Genomic DNA, 25,721 nt, shown 5'->3' with positions numbered 1-25,721 from the left:
AGCCCTCAGCTTACTTCATAAGCCAAGAGGTGTCATTAGATGACACTTATTGATAAAACACATTTTCTGTAATGTAATGTGTTCACTCACAGCAAATACTGTGTGTTGCTACACGTAGATAGATATTCAAAATAAAACTTTCATAGTTATTAATTTCTGTGCCTTAGGAAGGCAGTGCTTTAAATGCTCTGAAACAAAAGAATACAGCTGTAGATTCAAATTTTTTGTTCCTTTCTTTTTCCTTTTTTAAACTGAAGGGTGTAATTCATTTATAAAAGGTTAATTTCAGTTCCTGGTCTGATTTGAGAACTTTGGCCATGATAAACCCTTTTGTTTTTAAGGTGGCTTACTACAAGTTTCACTTGAAATGGGACTACCCATTGATGGCACTGGCAGATTTATTTATTAAAAACAGAGCCATGTTTTTGTGTTTTGTTCTTTTTTTTTTTAATGGAAATGAGTCTGGAGAATTTGATTTTGAAGCCATATTTCTGTATTTTTTATATTTGAAAGAAATAACTTGGGAAAAATCACTTCTAGACAGGCAAGAGCTTGCAGATTTTAATATAAGAACAGATTATTTCATCGGTGAAAAATGACTTCAAAAACAACATTTTGCAAAAGAGACATCTCAGTCTTCAGCTCTTCCTCAGTCTCTGAAAGACCATTCTTAAGGTCTGTGTATTCTTTCTCTGCTCATCAATATGGTTTATGTGCACGCAAATATGTACTTCATGAGAAATCATCACTGTAAGCATTCATTACATTTGGAGTGTGAGAGTGCATTTGGACCTAGGGATGTACCTGAGAGGATTTATCTAAGTAGGAAGTTCACAATGAGGTGTTAGAACAGCAAAATATAAGCAGCCTTACTTCCCAACTGGGATATTGAGTTTTTTTTTTTTCCTTTGGGAATATTTTATGTGCAGTTCTTTGAGAATACTCAATCATGTTTCATACAATTTTATTTTCTGCTTCTGCCTATAACTTGACTATCTGCCCAGTACTTGAAGAATAGTTTTGTAAAAGCTATTCAGTGTTACATGATTTTGATGTGGTTGGCTATTGAACTAGTCTTTTATCTAAAAGATTGTCTGTCACTCCCCATCATTAGTATATAGGTTATTTCTCAGCAGTTTTGGGAGGTGAGTTACTTACGTTATAAAACTTACAACTGGAGCAGCAAGATTTAAGTCACAGTAATAGAGGTCAGATATCTTCTGGTCAGAAATAGAATTCACATTTTTTATATTCATTTCTTATTACATATGTATTTCATGGTAAATGAAACTGTGGGTACCATTTTTGCTGTGTTCTCTATTAAATGAATTTACATAAAGGTTATGTAAATATTATACAACCCCAGGTCAGGATTGCAAATCCTGCTTCACCAAGGGCTCATAGTACCTATTCTACAATTTGTTTCATTGATTGCATTGACTTGAGAAGGAGGATTTAATTCAGTGAAGAGCACAGATAGTAAAATCTGCATCGATGTGATCAAAGTCTAGCAGCTCTAAATGAGAGTAAAGTACGAATTAGATTCATATTATCTATGGTTGCACTGCCATCTAGTGACATAAAGAATGAATGTATGCTTTGTTTATTTTGTTTCTTGAAGATTAGCATCTTCATGACACATTTGTCTAATTATGGGAATGACCGCCTGGGATTATACACCTTTGTGAACCTGGCCAACTTTGTTCATACCTGGACAAACCTGAAACTACAAACTCTTCCTCCGGTTCAGCTGGCTCACAAGTACTTTGAACTGTTCCCTGAGCAAAAAGACCCTCTCTGGCAGGTATGCAAACTTGCTGATGCAGAGATGAAGAAAAAAAGAATGATTCTGGTGGGGTTTTTTTGTTGTCGTAAAAGTTTTTGATTCGGTTTCTTGTAAAGAAAAGTGGGCATATTTACTAGCTGGTTCCATAGAACAGTTTATAGAAGCTTCAACAAAGGTTGAAGGTACTAGTTTGAATATTTAAAATTATCTTTAATTCAGTTTATTTGTGACTTTTTATAAATATGGGAAAGATGTGTCATGTTATTTTTTATGTCTTCTCCTTACGGAGCTAGCAGGAATGAAGAATTTTTGAAAAGAGATGTGTATGTATATTTTAGCAATTTTTCATTAAGGACATGACAATGTTTTTTTCAAAACATTACATACAAGGGCATCCAACAAAGAGAAAAGGGGACTAAGACAACATACTAAAATTGACTGGTCAATTAGAAATAGATTTTAAAGTTACTCACAAAAGGCTGAGAACTGCACAGGCAAGAAGTTTACCAGTACTTAATACACAGATGTTATCAACTCTGCTGACTTTATTTTCCCCTCACAAGTGAGCAAATTGCAAATACCAGGAATGTGACTCTCTGCTGAGGCTGAAGTCTGTACTGACCTTGCAGCTGCCATGTATTCAGTAAATCACCCAGTGCTAAGAGCACAGTCCCTAGAGAGAAATCCATGCAGGAGCTGGTGAACATTGCAAATGTTCTTTTTGCACACGTTCAGTGACAGTTCAGTCATTTCAGTGGAATGTTTGAATACTGTGGATATTCGTACACTAACAATGGCTGAAATATCATAGAAAAACTTAGTTCATTTATCTGATAATTAACTTTCACTGTGATCAGACCCTTTTTGAGCTGACTTAGCTTTTTTAAATCAAAGTAAAAATATATTTAAGCTTGCCCACTCAAGTGTTTTGAATATTGATTTGCCACTTAACTCTGAGTCTCAGAGTCTGAGTATCAGATCAGAAATTTGAACTTAAGGACACAGCTTGAAATTCACATCGTTGCTGAATAAAGCATTGGAAAGGTGGGGGGAGGGGAATGTCAAGAATTTTGCATAACGTATTAAGAGAGAATGGATTTTAAAAAAATGAGAATTAACTTCATGACCTGAAAACTTAGAATTGCTTGACAAAGGAATTAATAACATTCACCACCATACACTGAAAGCTGTGTCTTTTGTCTGTAGTTCATATGAATTTGAATACAGATACTTTATTTAGCCTCCCGGGTCGGTAATTCTCTTCATCTTGGCTAAGTACTGCCAAACAACAGTGTTTGCTAATTGTAAAAMCTAAATTTTACAACTGGTTGTAAAGCAGCATATGAAAAATCTGTTAAAGCAGGAATCCCTTTAGATTCAGTGTTATGTATTGATTAGAACTGGGGGATCAGAATACATATATGTGAATGAAAATTATGGATAGTGTCCTTACATTGTAATTCATTTGCTGTTTCATTTTAAAAAATACAGCATACACAGGGTGAAAGCTGTTACAGCAATATAGAAGAAAAAACTGATAGTTGGAGAACTCCTTAGCAATTTAAGTGTTTCTTATTTGTGTGTAGTTGGTCAAATGACAGATTTTGAATATCTTAAGTGTTTTGGATCAAATTTGCCTTTAGCATAATTTCCATGGACCTAGTGATGTTTCAGCAAAAATGATCTTATCCCAGTGTCTGTTGGGGAGCTGGTACAACCATATATGTAGAAACGGATCAAAATGAAAATTGTATTTCAAGAACATGCTTGCTTGAAAGTGTCCTCACAAAAATCCACATAAAGTTTCTTGTCTTATTATATCGAGAATACCTTTTGAATTACCGAAACAGTACTGTAATACATAGCATGATTTTTCACTGTGAGGGAAGATAGTATTTTTTGGTAAGAATATCTACGTGTTGGTAAACAGGATATAAATAGAATTTAAGAACCATAATAGATATCTTTACCAATAAAATTCTTAGTTGTTGCTTTTCTCCCTTTTAGAATCCCTGTGATGACAAACGTCACAGAGATATTTGGTCTAAAGAAAAAACCTGTGATCGATTACCAAAATTCTTGGTTGTAGGACCCCAGAAAACTGGTGAGAGTTTATTGTATTTCAACAGGATAAGCTATATGTAAGTTAAAATAATTATAACTATACCAGGTAGTCTTTATTCAGAATGCTCTGTAGAGATCTTGATCATCTGGTAGCACTTTTTATTTTCAGACATCATCCAGATGCAACTTAATGTAAGTTACAACAACAGACCTTACACATTTTGAAAATGCAGTGTTCTAGAGTGTGCCACTTTTTCTTAGGCTTAGCTCAAAATGAGTACCACTTTGATGAAGAGATCAGCAGGTTTGACAAAATCTTGTCAGACCYGAGGGAGGAAAGGACAGCTATTTTTCAAATCATATGTAATTTCTTAACTATATATTTCTGTTTCTCCTGCAAGTAAACTATCCTGTTTAAGGAAACTCATTATTTCATAGCATTTACTTTAAGTCAAGAAGTTCGTAATGATGAACAGTTTGAATTGCAAGGTTGCAGTAGTTTATAATGAAATTTATAATTAATTTCCTTTTCCATTATCAAAAAATTATATATCTGCTTCCTGTCATCTCCACCAATCACCTATAGTTACTGAGTACAAGATTTTAAATAATTTTTTATGACAGTCCTATAAAAAATATTATTCTTAAAATACATTTTTTTTAAATTGTGAAAAACAGATTTTCAGTGTTGGCACTCATATTCTGTTAACTATTTAGAGTACTTTAAATGTCTGATTTAAAAGCACCAGATTTTTAGGGGACATAAAGCAACATATCTTCATTGAATTGAAAAGCTTAGTCAATCTGAGGATATGAATATCAAATAAGTATCAAACTAAAAAGTATGGGTGTGTGTGTATGTGTGGGGTTTTCTTTAATCTTGGATTTTTATCCTATTGCAGGTACTACAGCTTTGTATTTGTTCCTGATCATGCATCCTTCCATCATTAGTAACTCCCCCAGCCCAAAAACCTTTGAGGAGGTACAGTTCTTTAATAGAAATAACTACCACAGGGGGATTGATTGGTAAGATGGGTTATTAGTATAAATATAAAAGTTCATATACTGTGCACAATACAAAAATGACATTACTGTTGGTAATGTTAACTGTTCATGTAGAGGGAGTGAGATAAAAAGTAACTTTCTAAGATAATAAATTGGTGTAAGTGAATAATAATCTCACTGCAGGATATCACAAATGCACTAACTTTTATAAGACCTTCTTGTAAATATTCAAATATTAATATATTTCAAAGTGAAAATAAGAGATTAACAAAATACCTATTTCTTAATTCTCTAAGTCTTTAAAGGTAAATTCTAAACATTTCTCTAACAGGTACCTTATTCCTTATTACACATGCCTTTGAAGTTAGAACAACAATAATTATTAGTTGAATATACGGAGACATAAATTATGTTCATGTTGAATATCTCATTTCTTAAAAAAATGTAGTATCAGACAGACAATTTTTCCTCTAAATGGAATTTAGAAATAGCAGTCAGGTAAAAGGGAGAAAGAGCCTTTCAAAATGTTTTTCAAAGATAAAATAGTGAGGAAAACATTACTAGCTGAGTAGGGTACTGATGCTAAAAAATAGAGTATGTATCACTACTGCCATGTTCATTATGACTATCAGGGAATCACCAGTCATATCTATACCCAGAAAGCCATTTGTGATTTCTATTGCTTTCAGAAAGTGCTGTAGCATAAAACAGTACAATGTGAAAAGCAGTAACATGCTGTAGTGACTGAGGAGCGCCAATAAGAGATTTCTGGTATTTTGTCTTTTCTGTCTTTTCCTCTGTTTAGAGGAAGATAGTTTTATTACCTTTCACTTTGCATTCATCCATAAAATTAATAGAGTGAAGACTGTTATATGGTCTGAGTGCAGACACTTCAGATCCAATTTCTCTTTAAGGCACTTAGTTTTCACAGAAAATTATATTGTTGCAGCAGATTATTATTACGAAGTGTAGTGTGTCATCCAGGCAGTATCAATTGCAAGATGCTGGTTGAATGAGTGGAAATTAGAAAGCTGACTCCTTGCTTTTTGAAGTTGGGGAAGATGACATGCGAACCAGGTGTAGTGGATCTACACTGACAGAGACAGCCCACGTGCAGTGAGCCGATTCTTCAGCAAAATTAACATTTTCATGAGACTAGAAAATGACTTTGCTACTTCTGTCTTTCCTCCTACTTTGTCCACTTCCCTACCTGGCAGATTCAACCTGTCTGCTAGACATGTGCCAGATTACCTTCATCTTAGTACAGCAGTCGTGCGTAAGGTTCCCAGTGATCAGCTTGTGTAGACAGGTCACGTCCTCTTGCTGAGTTCTTACTCTACAGCCTCTGTTTGGCTGTTTGTGTGTCTGTACTGCACGTCCCATTCACCCCTGCCAGGTTCTCACGGTTAAGTATTTGATACTCAGAACTACTCTTTGCGTTAGTTCTTTAACTTGGATTCGCAGTCTGTCTGCCAGACACATCTCACAGACCTTCAGCCTGGTGCGGTATTTTAATGCTGGCATGTAATGAGTCTACCAAATGTTAATCAAATACACGATTTCTCCTCATTATTCCTTAATTGCGTAGCGTTCTTTCAAGACAAGGGAATTCATAAATGGCACCCAATTCAGTTTCTTCTATGGTAATGAAAAGTATAGCTTTTTCCAAGAGCTGACTTGTATCTGATTTAGTCATTACTCAAGTGTACAGTTAGACTAACTACAGATGCAAGAAAGGACTTTTTCAGCACTTTAGACCTTGAAAACTTAGATACTGCAGTCTTGAAAGAGGTGTGAATGCAGATATAAATAGATTGCAGTCTCCCAGCAGAGGTAAACAGAAGAGAATTGGTAGTTATGTTCTTGATGTGAAGTCCTAATCGACCAGTCATGCATTTCTTAATGTAAGCGTTGTAACAAATTTATTAGATAAGTTTCTCCAAAGCATTCTTAGCTTTACCCTTGTACATTTTGGTTATGGCCTTACCCTAGAAGAAATGTGGAACAGTTCAGCATTCTGTGTTTGGCAGATACGCTGATGAGCCTTACCTTATAACCTCTTGGTATGCCATCTGATCTGCTGTCTTTGCAGGTTTGCCTGACACCACCTCAGTTTCTACTTTTTCCATATTTGCCGTGTTATCTAAAGTATCATTTTGCCTTCCTTCCAAAACTCTAGTGCCATGCCATATTTAATGTTAAGTGTTTCCTTATAAGGTATAAGGTTGGAACCTCATGATGGATGAGGAAAGCTTGCAATAAAAAGTAAAAGGTATTCAACACATTTCCACAAAAATGTGATTCATAGAACAATAATAATAAGATGCTGTCATTGATAGGAAAGCTTTTGCCTGATGAAGCTGTGGTTTTTGTTTAGTGTATCTTCCACACATTAACAAACTGTTTTATGGTTTTAGTAAGAACAATTCTCATCCTAAATATTTTTTATTATAGTATTACACTGTAATTAATGTCAGCAAAGAATCACATTGGAAAAACTCATTTTTTAGTATTGACTTTGACAAGAATTTGTTCTGACTGAAAAGTGAGTGACAAGTCACTAATTTGAAGAAGGTGTATGAATATTGTAACATTTTGTTCCAGGTACCAAAAAATAGCTTCAATGCCTAGTTACATGTAGTGAAAAGAAGAAAGCTGAGAACAAGTGAAATGTAATCAAAAATAAAATGTAAACATCTGTATGATTTTATTTGGCAGTTAGGCTGTCTATTAATTGATTATTTTAGAACAAAATATTTTTAACAGCTTCATTTACCTCTCTGTGACTTTTGAGTAGTTCTGAGAATGATGTTGCTTTTGTAGGTACATGGATTTCTTCCCCACTCCTTCCAATGTCACCACTGATTTCCTCTTTGAGAAAAGYGCCAACTATTTCCATTCTGAGGAAGCTCCTAAACGAGCTGCTTCTCTCATCCCCAAGGCTAAGATCATTACTATCCTCATCGATCCATCTGATCGGGCGTATTCCTGGTATCAGGTATGCACTTTGAAGAATGCGAACAGGCGTAAGTCAAGTAAATACCAATACCAATGAATAAATATTCAAGGTTTTTGCCTTGAATCCTCTCTGTACATGCTCTCAGTATATATGTGTATAAAGGGTTTATATGATACAAACTTTTACTGGTCTGTCAGTGCACCACATATGAGCATCCATGGGATGAAGTACCTGTCAATGTAGACATGAAAATGTTTTAAAGGTTAAAATAGAGTAAATACATTTTTAAAAGCCTGCTTGTAAATATAAATACGTAAAAATGCTTACTCACTCAATTATGTATATAGTCAGCACATACGAAAATCAGTTTATATACCCAGTTGCCCAATTCATGCTCAAAATACAAGATTTATGTATGGTCAGGTTCCTGTTCTTTTGCAAACACCAAATTAAAATACAAATGGAAACAGAAATATTAAAAGGTGAAAGGCAAACCTTCCAGCTTAAATGCACTGTAAGCACTGAAAACTTTTGGGGAAACATTACTGCAATATTTTAGTTTAATATTCCATTGGTACTTTAGTGTTGTAATTCCTTTTTTTGTTACAATATTGGAAAAAAACATGTTAATGCTGAAGGAAAATTTTGCATGTCATAAAAATAAGTAAGTTCCCCAGATTTAATTTGTAAAATTTGTACAAAGCAATAGTAAATGTTTAGTGGAGATGACAAGAACCTGGCTGATATTAAAAGGGATAATTGAAGGTTAATTTAATAAAAAGCATGGATCTCCAGGGAATTCCAGAGAATCAGGGAAGGTTATTTACTGTCATTTATTTTTAAACGATAGCTTTGTTTCAACAGCAACAATTATGAAATAGTAGCATATGAAAAACTGCTTAAATCCTACATACAGTGCAGTAGTGTACACCTCATATTTTATCAATATAAGATCTGCATGCAATTAAAAATTGTATATAAGTACCAGATACTTTCTTATCTATCTAGAACATATGGGAAATGTGAAGCACACATAGTGAGATTTGTTCGAGATGAACTTCTACTTCTCCAATCCTAATCCTAATTAATTGTTTTAACTTAGGTTAAGACATTTCTTTTTCTTTCAGTCCACTGATTTCAATGGGAATTTGGCAAAATACAGATAAAATAATAAAAACAGGATAAAATTACAAACAGAATAAAGTTCTTAGATTTTCTGTGACATGTTTTTCTTTGTTGTTCTGATGAGAATTAGTCTAAACTGATCTCATAGCTGACCCTACCTTGGACAGGAGGCTGGACTAGAGACCTGCTGAGAGGTTTTCTGACTTGAACTATCCAGTGAGCCTATGATCATCATAAATACTAGTGTTAGTGCTCAAAATTGTCTTTCTGAGTATTTGCCTTGGGTAACTTGGAAAAAAAAACCTATGAAACTACTAGAAATAGAGCTTCTTAGTACTTGTATTTGTTATACCAGTGATTCATTYAAAAGCTGCCACTCAATTTATTGAAAATAGACATCTCCACATTCTATTTTGTTATTGATAACATCAGTCCTGTGATTTCTTTTGATAGCAAACAGTATTTCTATTTCAACATTTTCAACAAGTTAATGCAGATGAGAACTTCTTAACTTAAAGTGATTTTTAGTGTAAATAATCACTCAAGCCAAGGTCAGTAAGACTGTTTTTGCCATTTTTCTTATTTTCATGACTTCATGGTCTGTGAAGTTCCAGCAATGCAATCTCTCTTACAGCATCAGCGATCACATGAAGATCCTGCAGCTCTAAAATTCAGCTTCTATCAGGTGATCACAGCTGGACCTCGAGCCCCTTCTGAACTTAGAGCTCTCCAGAAGAGATGCCTAGCACCTGGATGGTATGCTACCCATATTGAAAGATGGCTAACTTACTTCCCACCTTATCAGGTGAATAAGACCGTAACTTCATGTCCTATTCATGTCTATGTAATATTTTAAAAGATTATCTTTTTGAAAGTATTACTTAGTAAATATTGATCCTCAGAGATGTTCTAGACACACGAGAGCATGTTTTAAAACATCGATTGTACATAGCTATATTCGAATTAGTTGTCTTGACCTTGCTAAAGATGTCATGTCCTAGCACCTTACAGCTAGGAGCATCTACAGATCAAATCAAAACAATAATCTGGAGGTTCAAGAAGCTTCACTGCTGCTTCTTGAACACTCTTGTACCCTGAACTGCCTTTAACATGGAGCTGGTTTCCAATTGCTCATGCTTTCATCATTTTATTTCTGGCTTTTCATTAGTTCTGTTGAAGAAAACAGAACACACATCCAGTACTTAATGATCCCTTTAGTATCAGATAATCTATCAGCATTTCCAAAAGAAAAATTGATGGAAATCAATGGAAATGTTCAATAATATTTATGTCTAACTGGTAAGGCATTAGCTAATATCATGGTATATCACATATACCGCGTTATCCTTCCTGCAAGGGTTCAGAAGCGGCTCAGTGTCTGAACACTGGTGTTTCGAAAATATCTTCCTCAGCTGTCTGACAAGCTGTGACTTGTTTTATTTAACAGTATCAATAAAGTTCTCATGTGCATTGGTGTGCTTGCCATCTCAGGCACCACCAGTTTTTCAGGTGTATTCATGATCTACCTAACAGAACTTTTCTGAATCTGTCAAAGTACTGTCTCTTCTGTACGCTTTGTTTTTGGAAATTCTACCTATTACTGCCCAAACCAGTGCACCCATATATCAAGGCCTCTGTTGAGGCTCGTTCATGCATTGAAACAATTCGGTTTATTGGTGCTCCTGATCATGTACAGTTGCTATCTATTACTTACTCTGAATCCTTGACATTGATTTTATTCCTCCGTGTGTCTTGGAGCCTCAAAGGGTGTGTGTTTATGGATCCAATTTTCAGTACAGGTATACATAAACAACTTGAAAACTGCATCTCCWCAGCAAACTTCAACAGGCAGATAACACACACATTATTAGTCTCCTTCTGGCGTATATAAGATCAAACTCAAAAGTTGCACATCCTAAGCCCTGAACATTCTCTGGTATACAAGACCAGACAGATGATAGCACATTATCTGCATCTCCTTGGTAGATTTATTTCTGAAATGGATGTTTCTGACATTAAGAGTGTGTCTGGCAGTCCTTCTCACCCAACATTTAAAGATTAGTTTAGCTGAGGGAAGTTGGCTGCAGTCTGAACCTTCTGTTTATACATGACTAGCTTAGTTGAGAGGAGTTGGCTAGAGTTTCTACCTTCTGTTTTCCCAGTGTGCGCCAAGGAAGCTCTGATGCATTTAGTACATGTTATTTCCCACATATTCTCTTTCAGGCCAGCCTTGCAAACTTCATGAGTTATACAGTATTGTAATATCATAATACTAATGTGAAATTCTCTACATCATATTTTTGTTTTCTTTTCTCTGAAGTATCTCACAAATATTAAGCAATGTGCAACATCAAATAGATTTTTACCAGATTTTACATCCCATAATGATAGCAAAGAACTAGCCCTGATAGCCTTATGTTTTCCTTGTAAAAGCATTAGGAATTAACTTGCATTGCAAAAGCAACAAAGTGTGGTGGGCCGTATCCAAACTTGTTAGCAAGTTCGAGGAATTGCCGAAGCATAAAAGGTTAGATAAGGCAAAGCTAAAATCAGATCAAAGCAAAGCTATAATCACAGCAGCTTAGAGGTATAGCCCTATCTACAAAATGAGAGCTTTAGCTCTCAAAAAGGGCACTTACTGGACTGTCTAAAGCTATTTGTAATTTTTATTACTGTATAAATAGTAGAGTATCTACTTGTGTGACTGAGCTGAGGTCTTAATGTCTGTTATAAAGTCAGCAGGCATACAATTAGTGACAGAAATAGTGTCAGAGTTAGGTAAAAGTGGTAGCAACACATTCTTTTTAAGTGATACTTCTAATTTGCAAATCTCGTTACTTTGAAATTTTTTTTCAGATATTTGTTTCTATAAAATGCTCATCCGGACAAATCACTAAAAGTTCAGGAAGGTCATGTGTCTAAGTTAATTTCATAACCTTAATTGCTTCAATGCAAGCATAGAGAAGAAAGGAAAATCTGTTGTGGTGAACTCCCTTGTGATCCAAAAGATACACTAATGCACCAGCTCTATTAGAAATAAAGCCTATATTGCAACAATCATTGTTAAGTAGCCTCTCTGCAGCTGAAAAAGTCAGACTGTTTCTCAGATCTCCTCCTCTTCAGACTGTATCTCTGTTACCCCAGTCCCACCTTTGTGACTTTTAAATACAAAGTAACTCGTGTATAGTGGGAGAGAGGGACTTAAACAATCTCTTCAGCTGTCAGCAGTGTTAAAATGATTGGTACACTGAGGACAGATGTGACTCAAATTACTTCTTCCTTAACATTTATGTTCTATTATGAAACTGTCCACTTCATAAAGTCATGAAATTGTAGGCACTCTATTACACTGTTCAATTGTTTCACCTCACTAATACATGAAATGCCTTAAAGTTTCAAGCATCTCATGAAATTACTTCTTATGAGATCAGAATATGAATAAATCTGTACAAGTAAGCAAAAAAAAATGCCTTGGTTCCTTGCAATCTTCCCTAAGGCTGAGAGGGAACACTTTCTGCTACCTGCTCCCTAGGAATGTCATCTATTTGGAATGAATTTACACTGGTAAAAGTTTTTCTTTTATGTCTTTTGAAGGAGGCGGTTTCAGGGTGGAAGATGGCACAGATATTTCTCTCTACTTCTTTGTTAAACAGGGAAGAAGAAACTTCACTCTTTTTCTTTCAGAAGAAAAATATCCCCCATTCAAGATGTTTTTTTGACCTCTGTGCTTTGAAGCACATGAGTAAGGCCTGTTTTCAAAACTTACTTCTTAGGAAAGCAGTGGGTTCATTTTTGGAGTCAGGCAGTCATAATACATCATATTGCAAAGACTACTAGGGTGTGCTGCTTTCTGAATAGCCTGATACTTCCATAGATCCACATATCTAAAATCACAAACTATATATGAGTAGTTCCAAAGATTGATCATGCAAAAGAAAACACATTTTCTGTCTTTCAATTATGCTCTGAAACCTCATAGTTTTGGGAACCTAACGAGTTTCATTAAAGCCTTGAAGCATGTCATACGGTTTTAGCCTCTCTCCTTGCATGGAAACATAAAAAACAGCTTCAGCACTGCTTGCAGAATGAGACTGTTGAACAATCTGCAAATCTATTTCCCATCTCCTTTTCATCACTACAGCAAGATGGAAAAGTGGAGGTGTTTCCACGATAGGAAATGAATGCTTGACCAGTCCATTTGGGACCTGGTTTCTCTTCCAACAGTCACAAAGCCCCAGCCATACTGTGACGTCAGAGAGTCATTTAGGCATGATCCCACATTTGATAAAATCATTGCATGGCATCTGTTTCCATGAAGATTCACCTCCAAATAAAGAGTAAGCCCTGTCTGAAGTAGCTCAGTGTGAATGTGTAAATGGTCAAGCACTTGAAGAAGAAAAAAGCATTACCTGTCAGTACATGGCTTTCTTAGAGATGTGCTGCACATTCCATATCCATCTACATTTCTGCCTTAAGGCCTTTTTAACATCTATCTTTATTCATATTCTTGTAAAACAATGAGTTGTGTATTTTTAGAAATAAAACATTTCATCTAACATCTATCTATTGTTTTGTGTCTTTTTGGTCATTTTCAGTGACTGGCTTCTCCACATGTTTCTAGCGTAAATATGTATATATCTGAGTCTATGAGAATTACAGGCTATTTATCTAGACAGTAATACCTTTTATCTTGGCTGGGCAAATCTTATTCAGTCTCCTTCCAATACTACAAATCTTCCTAGATCCTTCACTGTTATTTCTCTGTTGTCAGAACAGCTTCCAATTTAATATAATTTCATATTTAATTAACATGCCATTTACCCTATTCCCAGATCGTTAATAATGATGATAAATGAAACAGGACCTATTATCATCCTTTGGGGCAGCTCTTTCCATATAATGAATGAGTTTGACAGAGGTGAAAGTTTAGGTTGAAGCATGAAATAATTTTAAATTAAACATCCATTTATTTTATTTGTTGTAGTTGCTAATTATTGATGGACAGCAGCTGAGAACTGACCCATCTACTGTGATGGATGAAGTGCAGAAATTTCTGGGAGTCTCTCCTCATTATAATTACTCTGAAGCCCTAACGTAAGTTAGTTTCATCATCTCATGTTCCTGTATTCTTAAAATACCAGTGTCTTGTAAGTGAGCTTAATAGAAAATAAAGCCTCTCATACTTTTCTGTCTCATGTGAGCCATCACTAGGATGTATTCATCAATGTCTGAAAAGGACACAATTCAGGGTTAGATGTTCTGTGAATCATGCACTGAGTCACTAAATGTGGAGCTTGACTGTTACAGAAATAGACTTCTGACAAATGGACAAAAGAAGTACTACTTTGTGAGAACTGTATATGAATTTTGGATCAATAAAAAGGAATTTTATTTCCATCAATAAAAGAGCCAACATATGCAAAGGTGCATAAACAGAAAGGAAAGAGAATTAGTTTCTCTTTATTTTCAACATCAGCTGCAAGAAGGATTCAACAATATCAGTGTCAAGAGTGTAACAACCACTCTGTATGTCATAAGCGCTCACATACACAAATGCTTTGGATTATGACATTTAGATCTGGTTGCTCTTAAAATAAAATTGATAACCTTAGGCTGCTCTTCTGAATGCATGACTATTGTCTGTCTTTATAACAAGTTCTCAGGAAAGAATGCTTTTCTTTTCTAGGCATTTCTATATTTAATGCTTTTATCCAATTGTATTCTGTTCCTTTTTGTAGCAAAACAGACTTTTTTCTTTGATGAGATAAGAGTCAAGTGCACTGTAAGGACATAAAGGGCCCAATTCATCCCTGAAGTTAAGTGTATTAAAAACATGCTCTTTTTTTTATATACCAAAGCCTTTGACCTGGATACTGTGAATTAATCTCATCTGCATCTAATTCTCTAGCACACATTTCATTCATGTCTGTCCTTGAACACAGGTAATCTTCATGGAAATGAAGAAATTTGCTCCATTAAAATGTACCGAAACCAATTTGTCCCTGTAGCTGACAGCAGCTTAGTTACACCAGTAATGTCTTTGTCTTTAAATGCATTCATTCTGGTATGTCTTTTGGCAAAAGATACACAAAATATAAATGATTTTTTTCTTGTAACTACAAGATTGCATTGCAGAAACATGAAACAAAATCCACTTGTATTTCTGTACACTTTCTCCAAAGAATTCAAAGCATTTTGTAGCTTGTAAGTTTATAGTGGTGTGCAAGGTAGGTAAATACAAACATACCAGATTTGCAGAATGAGAGTTAAACGTTGAGAAGTGAACTGTAGATTAACAATCTTAAGATTCATGAATTACGAAGGTGGGCAAAGCTAAATACGAAGGAAAATTTTTGTATGAGTGCATTGTCTTGATGAAAACAGAGTAAGTCCAGCTGGAAAAAGTACTTTACACCTTAGCTGGAAGAAGTCCTGCAGGAGAGAAGATTAAACCAACTGCTCAGACCAAGTGTAGTTGTTCATTAGATATGTTAATTCCTACCTATAATAAGCCTTACACAATTAARAGAGATGTTACTGTATCTGTTGCAAGCAAAAGCCCTGCCTTTATTCTGCATATTTAGTCTCCATTGCATAGATACTGGCTGAAGGCATGATGTAATCCTTAAAATGTGCTCTAAAGTATGTGACCAGCAGATAGATGTCAACATATACAGTATACATAGACTTTATTGCATATTTTATTATGATTATTATTTTATTTAATCTGTTGAAGAGAAACAGCATATACCAGTGTCTCTGCCCATAATACATTTTTCCGCCCCAAAGTAATCTTCATAATCATTTAGATGCTAGTTTTATCATTAGTAGGTACTTTTTTCTTCAGTCTGAACTCAGAAGATGTATCCTTCTTGCTGGGTGCTCCTCAGCCTCTCACACACAGCCCACTGCAAACTTGTCCTTCCAGGATCAGTGTTCTTGGCCTTTCCTTCTCTCCTGTATATCTTCCTTCTGTCTTTCATCTTTATCTATTTCTACTTTAGTCTTTGTGTCTGCACCCAGCTCTTACTGCCTTGCTCCTGTTAACCGCTCAGCTCCTCTATTCACTGAGGKTTTTTTTCACTCTTTTCACCCTGATATAACAAGTTACTGGTGCAAAAAATAAGATACTAGATTATGAAAACTTGCTTGATTTTGTTTCGGAGTTGAAAGTGTTACTTCATCTGTTGTATTTGAAAGTATATTTGTTTCAGATTTGATTCACATAAAGGTTTCTGGTGTCAGCTCCTGGAAGAAGGAAAAACCAAGTGTCTTGGAAAGAGCAAAGGTAGAAAATACCCTCCTATGGATTCTGAGGTAAACCATTATTCTCTTTGGCTTTATATAGGGATTTAGCTGGCACCTGTGGGATACCTCACAGGCAAASAGAAGGAAGAGAACACAAAATTCGTTAGCTGTTAATTATTTGACGTTAGTATTTAAGATAGCTGGAGTCTATCGACTATTTCAGTCTTTTGTTTCAAGTAAGTGTTCAGATTATTAAATAAAACAACTTCTAAAACCTGGAAACCCTTAGAAAAGTAATCTCAGCAGCCCTGAATTTCCCTGAAATTCGTGTAGAATCCTGGTCCCCTTAGCTAAGTGACTTAACCTGCAGAGGCTTCACAGTGCATTCTTTTTCAGTCATGATCAGATACATATGTGTGTGTCTGGTTCTGTGTCCTCGAGAGTAGTTAGGCCATGACAATTAGCACTAACTCTCATAAAGTCCACTTCTGAGAGTGTTTGAGTTCTGTTTCTATGGTATATTGTAAATACCTTCCCCAGACAAATGTTCAAATTAAATAATTTCCATCAGGTCAAATGTTGCAGCCTGTGCTCACGGGCAATTCATTCTTTTTTTCCAGTTAGAAATTTTATGTTTAGTCTGTCCTGTATTCCTACTTCATTTAGCCTGATTGAAACTCAAATAAAAACTTAGTTTTGAACACCAGTGAGTATTAATGCACCATGCAGGCCATTTTTTCTTCTCACATCTGTATAAATCGTAAGTGACTTCACAAAACTCAATAGAATTATACTTATATAAAATCATTGAGTGAGAAGGCTTTTGACCAGAGATAGGATAAGACTTTGTTTTTGTTATGTTCTTCAATTCTAAATACTTCTGAATATTGGAGGTACTAGTTGACAGATGCCTGAATACTAAGAGATTTTAGAAGCTCTTCATGACATTCTGGCTTCAATCACATTAGAGTAAATTCAAAGTAATTGTATCTGCTTCAGAGCAATTCTTAATTTACATGACTATCTGAGAGCAAAATCAAATCCTTTGCTTTGATTTTGATGTTCATTTTGGATATCCTGTATTCTTCCTGAAATTATCTTTTGCAGTTCAGCTCCTAAACTAAAGAGCTTAAACTTGTACGCACTAGATAGCATTAAAAAAAAAAAGGAGAAAGTAAAGTTTTGACACAGGTAAAACAAACTTCAAAATGTAGAATTCACAGCAGCTATGGTATGGCATTTTATTAAATAACAATAAGTGTTTTTATATCCTTCAGTGCAGGGCTTTTCTGTCAAGCTACTACAGAGATCACAATGTGGAACTGTCAAAACTCCTACACAAACTGGGACAACCTCTGCCATCATGGCTGAGACAGGAGCTGCAGAAAGTAAGATAGCATTGAAAAAAGGCTTTTTGAAATCTCTCGTCCACACTTCAGTCACCATACCTAAAGTCTCCAGTAGCTACCAGAAGATGTTGTAAAATATACCTCTTCAAAAAAAAAAAAAAGTAAAAGATAGAAGTTTTTTCCATATGCTGGCATGTGGATTGTGAAAATGTTTGTGTTTTTTAGAACTTGGGTAGGCCACAGTCTTTCTCATTTCTGGGCCTGTGGACTTGTGGATTACTGTGCACATGTGTGGAAATCAATTGCAACTGGTATAAGCTTCAAAGATACATGACCTATCCAATTTCATGGTAAATATTTACAGTTTTATATATCAGTTTAAAAGTATTGTGTCTCATGTAGGTTTTGTTATGCCTCTGACAGTTTTTCTTACTATTTGATTATTGTGTCTTGCATAAAGTCAGAAAATGTAATGTAGCAGAAAATGCCAAGTGTACTTCTGCCTTTGGAATCAGCTTGGCAAATACCCAACATATATCCTAACAAGGTATGTGCTAACAAAGTATATACTAGCAAAGTAATTAATATATACTAACAAAATAGTATATACTAGCAAGGCTGATGAGTAAAATTACCACATATGATTTAGGTGTGCACAGCAACGAAATACTTGTAGCAAAATCTGGAATGCACAGGCTAAAGCAGTGTAGCAAAAAAGGAGGTATTCTCCGATCACAGCCTGCAACAGTAAAATCTTACGATGCTGTAAGGAGCCTTTGTCTGTAGTTACTGATTTGTCAATGACTGAAATGGCAAAATACAGAAGGTAGACTGTATCTGAACAGAACTTTAATTGGACATGTGAAGCACMAAAGTTACAATACAACCTTTATGGGCAGTATTAAACTCTAACGATTGTGAACCAAACTGAAGCAGTGCAATGAAGAGTCTTTCAGTGCTGGCTACTATAAGCAGCCAGACCTGAATACTGCATTCTGAACTTAAATTTCTCTAAATGAGGAATGTCTCCACTGAAATGAAGGAAAAACTGGTAAATAGCAAAACATATCCATACTTATATTGCCTTAATTTGCATGACTACTTTTTCCTTGATTTATTTGCCTTCAGTCTGTGCTGTATCTATTCCAAGATCCCTCAACCTGATCAAAAATTGTAGCATCTTTCAGTGAGCTCCAATTTATGTCAGTTGTAAAAATCTATCTAATTTCACAATGAAAACACTGGTTCTAGATATTTTTAAAAATTTGGTATTAAATATTAAGAATAAGCCTTAGAAAAACAATAGAACATGGTGTGTAATAATGTTACAAAATTAGGCTCTAATMATGGAAAAGGCTAATAGCCAGCCCTACCTTTATGTAGTTTTAGACATTTCAGTGGTACATCTCACAACACATCAGCCTAGACATGTAAGATAAAATCTGATTAAAAGTACTTAAAAAATTGAGAGATCATTGAAAATTTCATTTAAGTATTGCTTCTTCACTAAACTTTGACTCTGAGTGTTTCTAAAAGGCATGAAGAGGTAGTGAAAAAATCAGATGAAAGACRACTACAATTCTCAGTGCAATGGTTTTTAGAGTAACTCTATAATATCATAATTTTTTTAGGATGAATAGTTAAAAACATGCATCAAATGGTGGAAAAACTTTCTGAGTCTCAATGTTGTTTTACAATATTTACATAATCATATAATTTAACTTTCAAGGTTATGGAATGGAAACCGGTCTATTATTCCCTAAATAGAAAACAGATGTCGAGATCCTTACTGTACCTCTAACTGGTAATCTTTACTATTTATTGATTTTGTCTATGTAATATCTGATTTTAATAGGGCTGTAAAGAAAAAAGTCTAGACACATTTGCTGTATATAACAATATTCTTTCTGCAGCACATTTTGCTAAGGGAGTATGCATGACAAGGACCTGCTAGAGTAGACATTTTTTTAAGGTGAACGTCTGTATCATTTATGAGAAAGAGATTTTTCATTTCACTTTAAATACACACTGTCATATGGGTAAGGTCAAAAAGCTGACTTGTCTTAATGTACTTCTTATTTGATAAAAGAAACACTCTGAATTCTGAACATCCGTTAAAGCAAAATTCTCTGCATGCTATGGACAGCTCTGGTGTTCCTAAAGCATTGGTTTGGATTTGTTAAAACTGAACTGAATAACTGGAGAAAACAGCTGGAATTTTCATCCTGGGATGGTTGATTTTATCCTGTGTATAACCTAATTTACCATCACTCAGACACTTAAAAAAATTGCAGGGATTGCACAGAGCTCATGTTTTGTGCTTTGTTGCCTCAGTTCATGTTTTTTAGAGTAGCAATTGTACAATAGAAAAAAAAAATAAGAAAAACTTCAGACTTTATCAGATGCCTGAGATTTTCATGCTGAGAGAATCTTTTCTGTGCACACTGAGTGCCTCCTACATGCTGGAGGAATAGGCTTCAGCCACATTTACAGTTCCATCTGTGTTTCCAAGAAAGCTGTTTCTCTCTTCTTTGAGAAATCAAGGCCTCAGCAAGATGGAAATGATGAGTGGGCAGTCAAGGTTGAATAGAGTGGCRATGGATATATGCACATCAGTTACATTGTCTTTCCAGAAATTTCACAACAGGACAGGTCGCCTTTCCTGTGTCCTGTGTTTCCTTTYGTGGCATCCTCACTGAGGTATGGCAAGGAACTCCCTACAGCTGCGATCTGCTAAAGCAGCTCAAGATCTGTCAGCTTGTAGCACCTGGAGCATAAGCTCTTCACATGCACAGCCTTGGCCTTGGCCAAATTAGGTTTGGCAGCTAAATGCAGTGCTCATCTTCTGGGAAGGAGCGTTATGATGACTGTGAAAGCCTGATGAGGAGCAGTATAGTGGGGCTCTTGCATGGCTTCTGGCCTTTCCTGAGTTCTTAGGCAAGTCTCAGTGGATTCCTGTGGTAACTTTACCTGAGTCAATACTATGAACAAATTTGACCTTTTGTCCCTGGAAGTGTGCATCTGAAAGGGCATGATCTTGAATCTTCGTCAGTCTGAGCTTCTGTTGAAATCAGGCTGCTAAACATTAGCATCTCTAGAAAAGGCGCTACAGGATTAGCTTCCTGTACATTGGAAGTGCTATTCTTACACACAAAAGCAATAGAGAAGTAATGGCAAATAGATACTGTTCTTTGCACTTCTGATTTCAGATATTCGGGTATTAGTTGTTTATAAAAAGTATGAAGCCACTTTTTCTCTCTGGAATTATTCTCTTTAAATATGTTCTTACATTTAACAGGAGACTTTAAAAACAGAAATTACTTTTAATGTACAGGCAACTTGGTGATGAATGAAGAGTCTAAGCAAAGCATGCAGACAACAGCTAAATGTTCTGTTCCACAAATAATAGGATACATGTGAGCAGAGCTGAGTAAGCAAGTCATACAACCTACAGTATTATCTGACAAAGTTTAACCTCGTCTGTTCACAACTTACAAGAAGCAGACTATCAATATTAACACTTTGAAAAAACAGTGATTCATCACAAAGGAGCTATATTTGCTGGTTGAAGTGAGGTGTTCACTGTGGTTGGTAACACAGCCATGGTTTCTGTTCCTCTGGTAGATAACTGCACAAGCAGTTCCTTTACAAATGCTTGATTATGTGAGCTTCACATTTGTTTTCATAAATCTGATTCTGATATTTGCTTTACATGGACGTCTGTGCCAGTAAAAATCAATGTGTGATTATTAGCAGAAAGTAACCATTAGGGGGTCTAAACACTGAGCCTGATACAAATTCACTTAATGATCTGAGCAAACATTCCTGAAAATACTGTGATATTTTCCCAGTTCTATTTGTGCAGAAGGAATTAGTTTCACTGATTTGCAGACTAGCTTGTACAGAATATTCTTTTTCATTGCTTAAAAATGTGAAGCTTCCTCAGGAAGTAATTAAATAGATATTTCAATGTTTATAGATGTAATATTCTTGTCATTCACATTGAATGAAAATTGCTGGAAACATTTTTCTCTGAGTTTTTTAAAATAAAAATAGATATTATTCTGATAGTGGCATGATATATGAAGTGCAACAATAAACTCTGATAAGAAAATGTACTGCTGTGTGGATGTGATTTTTATGTTCATGGAAGTTGTCCTTTTCCAGGTTTGTTAGCAGATAATGCAGCTTGACTCTGAACTACTGCAAAATCCAGGAGCACAGGAGCAGCAAGAAATATTTTCACAAATGAAAAATACTGCTTATTATCACTGTGAGTGAATATTACTGCATTATGGAGCTGCCTGTTTTACTGCTTTTGCTTCCTGCTTACTTTTCATTTCTTGTGGCAGAACTTGAAACATTTCTAGATCTTGCTATTTTTAAAAGAACAAGCAGGTTTTATTCAAATTACTTGCCTTGGGGATCCTGTAGTTGTACCATTGCATCAGCCTCCATAGACATGAGAAAACCTTTTCTGGCAGAAATCTCTACAGAATTTCCAAAGGAAAATTCACTGTTACCAACAAATTCAGAACAGAACTCATGTGCTATCTAGCTGGGCAGAAGCTGTTAATGTCTTCATAGAGGTGTAGGAGACAGAAAACGTATGTTAACATGTTTACTGTTAACATATGTTAAAATGTTTAATTGGTTACAGAGAAATTATGTAACCTATATATTCAGARGTCTGAGCATAACAAAAGTGAAACAGTAAAGTAGTAACAGAAAAGTACTAAGCAAAGGGAAAAAAGATCTTAACTACAAGTAATACCTTACTGACTTCAGTCTCCAATTCTGATTTCATGGGTTTTTTTTCMGTTCTTCCAGTCTCAAAAGTCTTAGACCTCAAAGGTGAATGGGCCATTTTTTTGTCTCTATGGACTACATGAATGAAGAAGGCATGATAGCATCAAAGGACAAATCACAGGAACAGGAAAACAAAAAACAGGTGAAACCAAGAGCTAGAGAAAACTGAATGGAGGAGGACTTTAGACAAAATAAGAGTGACAGATTTGAAAAACATGATGAGCTTGATTCTTTTCCACTTCATAATCTGTTCACTTCTTTCCCTGTCTTGTTCTTTGATAGGATATTTTCTTTGATAGGATATTTTCTTTCCTTTTTTTTTCATTCTGCTTCTCTTCTCTTGAGAAATTTGGAAGGGAAATAAGGCTCATGCATTTTTAAGTGTTCAGATATCTACCTGCCTAGGAGAGTTACCCATCTAGAAGCACAATGTCTCTATCARATCTTTTTGTTTTCATGAATGTGATTATTTAGGCCTGAAGGCATGACTCTTTTCTAAGAGGTATGGCCTAGTTCAACCATGACATTTGACACAGGGGCTTGATTCAGAATTACTAGTTGAAATCCTCTGACTTATCCATGAGAAATGGACCTCTTCCTGGGTAAAGAAATTTTCTATTCTATCCTCTCAGTTAACAAGAATGTATCCCGCTAAGTTTCTCAGTAAAACTTCTTTTATTAGCTAAGTTCTCAACTGATTGAGTCCAGGACCAAAAACCAAAACAAAACAAAAAACACCACAAACCAGTTGCACAGCTTTTTATACAGGCATAGTTCATTTTAGCTATTATATTTATTATATATTATATTTAGCTAGTTTCCGGAGGGGAAACATGGTAAGCTAAAGACAGGAGACAGCACTTTATTCACCTGACATAGAGTGGAATCAAAGTTGCTGAACACATATSGTGTAAGATCAGAAGAGCTTATGGCACAGGCAACTGGATGGCAGATTCTGACATGCCTTTGCTCTTCTGTACAATCCTATCATTCTTCTAGAATACTGCATGAGGGTCATATATCTAAAGCAGTCGAATTACATCATCTCTGAAAATGATGAAAAACACCAAATGACAGATGGCCTTAAATAATTTCATTTTTTTTTTCCAATTAGAAGTAAGGTTTATAATGAAACATCAGCCAGAAGGAAGCTTCCTGCACTACCTATTCACCACTTCTAACGTTTTCTTTAAGAGTTCCTTAACAAATCACATATAAAGTCTTCCCTTGTAGCTGATTGAGACATATTTTTGGTCTTGCCACCTCTGGCAGTGGCAGTCTACTGGCATCTGGACTGCTAAAGCCAAAATTATCTGCCTCATCTTGCCAGTATGCTCATGCACAGAATAAATACTACCTCATCTTTGAGGGTGTTTTTACTTAATGAAATCTGTGACAGACATTTAAAAAACTGCCCTTTCTCTGGACAGAAGATGAGTGTAATAACACTGCAAGCCTACCACACCCTGAAATTAGTTCTCTAGTTCTGCTGTCCTGACAGATCTAGAGAGGAAATCTTGTCCTGATTATGCAGCCAGTGGAGTTATTTTAGGTTCATTTCATTGTAATTGAGAACTCCTTTCCCCTAGTGTATGTTAAATCCTTTCCCTCTTGAGTTAGGAAATCTAGCAGATTCAACTTTTTCCTTTCCTCTGATCCATGGCAGTAAGGATTTTGAATGCTTTCTTTTTTTCAGACTATAAAGTACTYAAATTAAAAACACTGTGGTTTGAAAGGTATACTAAGTAAAATTGGGGAGGGGGGAGAAATTTTGCAAGTATTAACCAAGTATCTTTGCTTGTGTGGACCAGAAAAGGAAAATTACYTGTGTTCACCTAAAGGGATTACTTCATTTTTCTAGCACATATTTCAAAACATCTTCCTTGTTCTCAACCTGTGGTTATCAGGAAAGAACAAATTTAGTATTTTAGCATTTAAGACCCATACTATGACCTTACTTARTATATATACAGATATATACATACATTCATATATCTGTCTGTATGTAGACAGGTATATCAATGTCCAGGCAACTTAAACAGAAACACTTTGATTTTGAGAGTAACTTCAGTGTCTTGTTCATAGAGCTGTTAATCTATTTTCTCCTGAGGTTGCTCTTCAGCAACTTTTAGAAGTACTTTTAAAGCACAGTAAAAGACCTTAATCATAATTGTAGCCCACTGTTGTCCTGCATTCCCATCATACCTCAGATTRTCAATATATTCAGTTTCACTTCTGCTGTATTTGGGCAGTATTATCAGGTCCTTTTTGTGGAAGACAGACTCCTGCCCTCTTAAATCTCTTCCGGCATCTGAAGATGCTCACTAGTTTGTGATGAAATTGTTGCAGGATGCAGTGAAGGCCTATATTGTAATTTGAGTGAGTCAGTACACCTTTTCCTACACTTGCTTTGTAGTGTGCACTGGAGCCAGATGTGCTCTTGTGATACAGCTCAGAAATTCTCATCATCTGTGAGCTTCACCATGGCTGATACGTGGTAACGACTAAATAGCCAACCTGACAAACAGCAGAGACTGGACAGCCTAACTACTACTGTATCCAGGAGTGACTTCTGTTTGGGTCTGTTTCAAGTCTTCAACCAGTTTCTTGCAGTAATTTCACTAATTTAGTGTATGCTGATGATTTATAGTTTTGCAAATTATTTCCAGATTGGAAATTTTTAGTCTGTAACTCCTGAGAGCTAGTGATTCAAGCACAGGATGAAATGGTGAACAGAAAACTATCATCATCACTTAAGGCTCTGCTCATCATTCAGTATRAGCAGATGCTGTCTTATTCCAGCAACATGGCGATTAAAAAAACAAATGCAGTTGTCCAACTGCTATTCAAAAGCAGTCACACCCTCCTGCCTTCAGAAAGGTGAATTCTGCTTGAGCGAGAAAGGCCAAAGCCTCAATCCTACACATTTTGCAAATCTCTATGATCCAGCTAAACGAGGAGTTCCACTCAGTACAGCCGCAGATGGGAAGAACATTACAGCAGAAACACGCGTCCTGAGTTTTAATGCCTCACACTGCGGCCTTGCGGGTACGTACACGCCCGCCCTGCGTCAGGCTTCAGGAACACCAGCAGAAGCGCTTTCCTATTGCCCCCGTGTGACCGACGCGCCCCGCTGCACCCGCGGAAACGCCCACAGCCGCGGGGCGGATCGCGCAGCCCCTAGCGCGGGGCGCCGCGCTGCTCCGCCCTTTCCGCTCGCCGCAGCGCCCGGCTGCTGGCGGTGGCCGCGGCGCCCGCCCGGGCCGTTGGCGGGGGCGAGAGCGGCGCGAGCCCGGGCCGTTCAGGGCCGTTGGCGGCGGGAGAGAGGGGAGCGGCCGCGGCGCGAGCCCGGGCCGTTCAGGGCCGTTGGCGGCGG

At 36.1% G+C, this 25,721-nt stretch overlaps 1 protein-coding gene across 1 annotated transcript in view; it reads left to right on the top strand.

Annotated features, from left to right (window-relative positions):
- Positions 1-21,604, top strand: part of LOC146584912 (bifunctional heparan sulfate N-deacetylase/N-sulfotransferase 3) — a 72,031-nt gene extending 50,427 nt beyond the window's left edge. Inside the window, exons 7-14 of the mRNA XM_085323873.1 lie at positions 1,622-1,804; positions 3,794-3,890; positions 4,753-4,876; positions 7,679-7,853; positions 9,574-9,744; positions 13,924-14,033; positions 16,154-16,256; positions 17,465-21,604. Coding sequence (XP_085179999.1) covers positions 1,622-1,804; positions 3,794-3,890; positions 4,753-4,876; positions 7,679-7,853; positions 9,574-9,744; positions 13,924-14,033; positions 16,154-16,256; positions 17,465-17,584 — 1,083 coding nt within the window. The 3' untranslated portion in view covers positions 17,585-21,604. The remainder of the gene's footprint in view (positions 1-1,621; positions 1,805-3,793; positions 3,891-4,752; positions 4,877-7,678; positions 7,854-9,573; positions 9,745-13,923; positions 14,034-16,153; positions 16,257-17,464) is intronic.
- Positions 21,605-25,721: the final 4,117 nt, after the last annotated feature.

Source organism: Rhea americana, unplaced genomic scaffold (assembly GCF_003343005.1).
Source record: "Rhea americana isolate MKP2758 unplaced genomic scaffold, rheAme1 scaffold_89, whole genome shotgun sequence".
Taxonomy (NCBI): domain Eukaryota; kingdom Metazoa; phylum Chordata; class Aves; order Rheiformes; family Rheidae; genus Rhea; species Rhea americana.
Note: the sequence above shows the minus strand (reverse complement) of the source record. Positions and strands in the feature narration are given on the sequence as shown.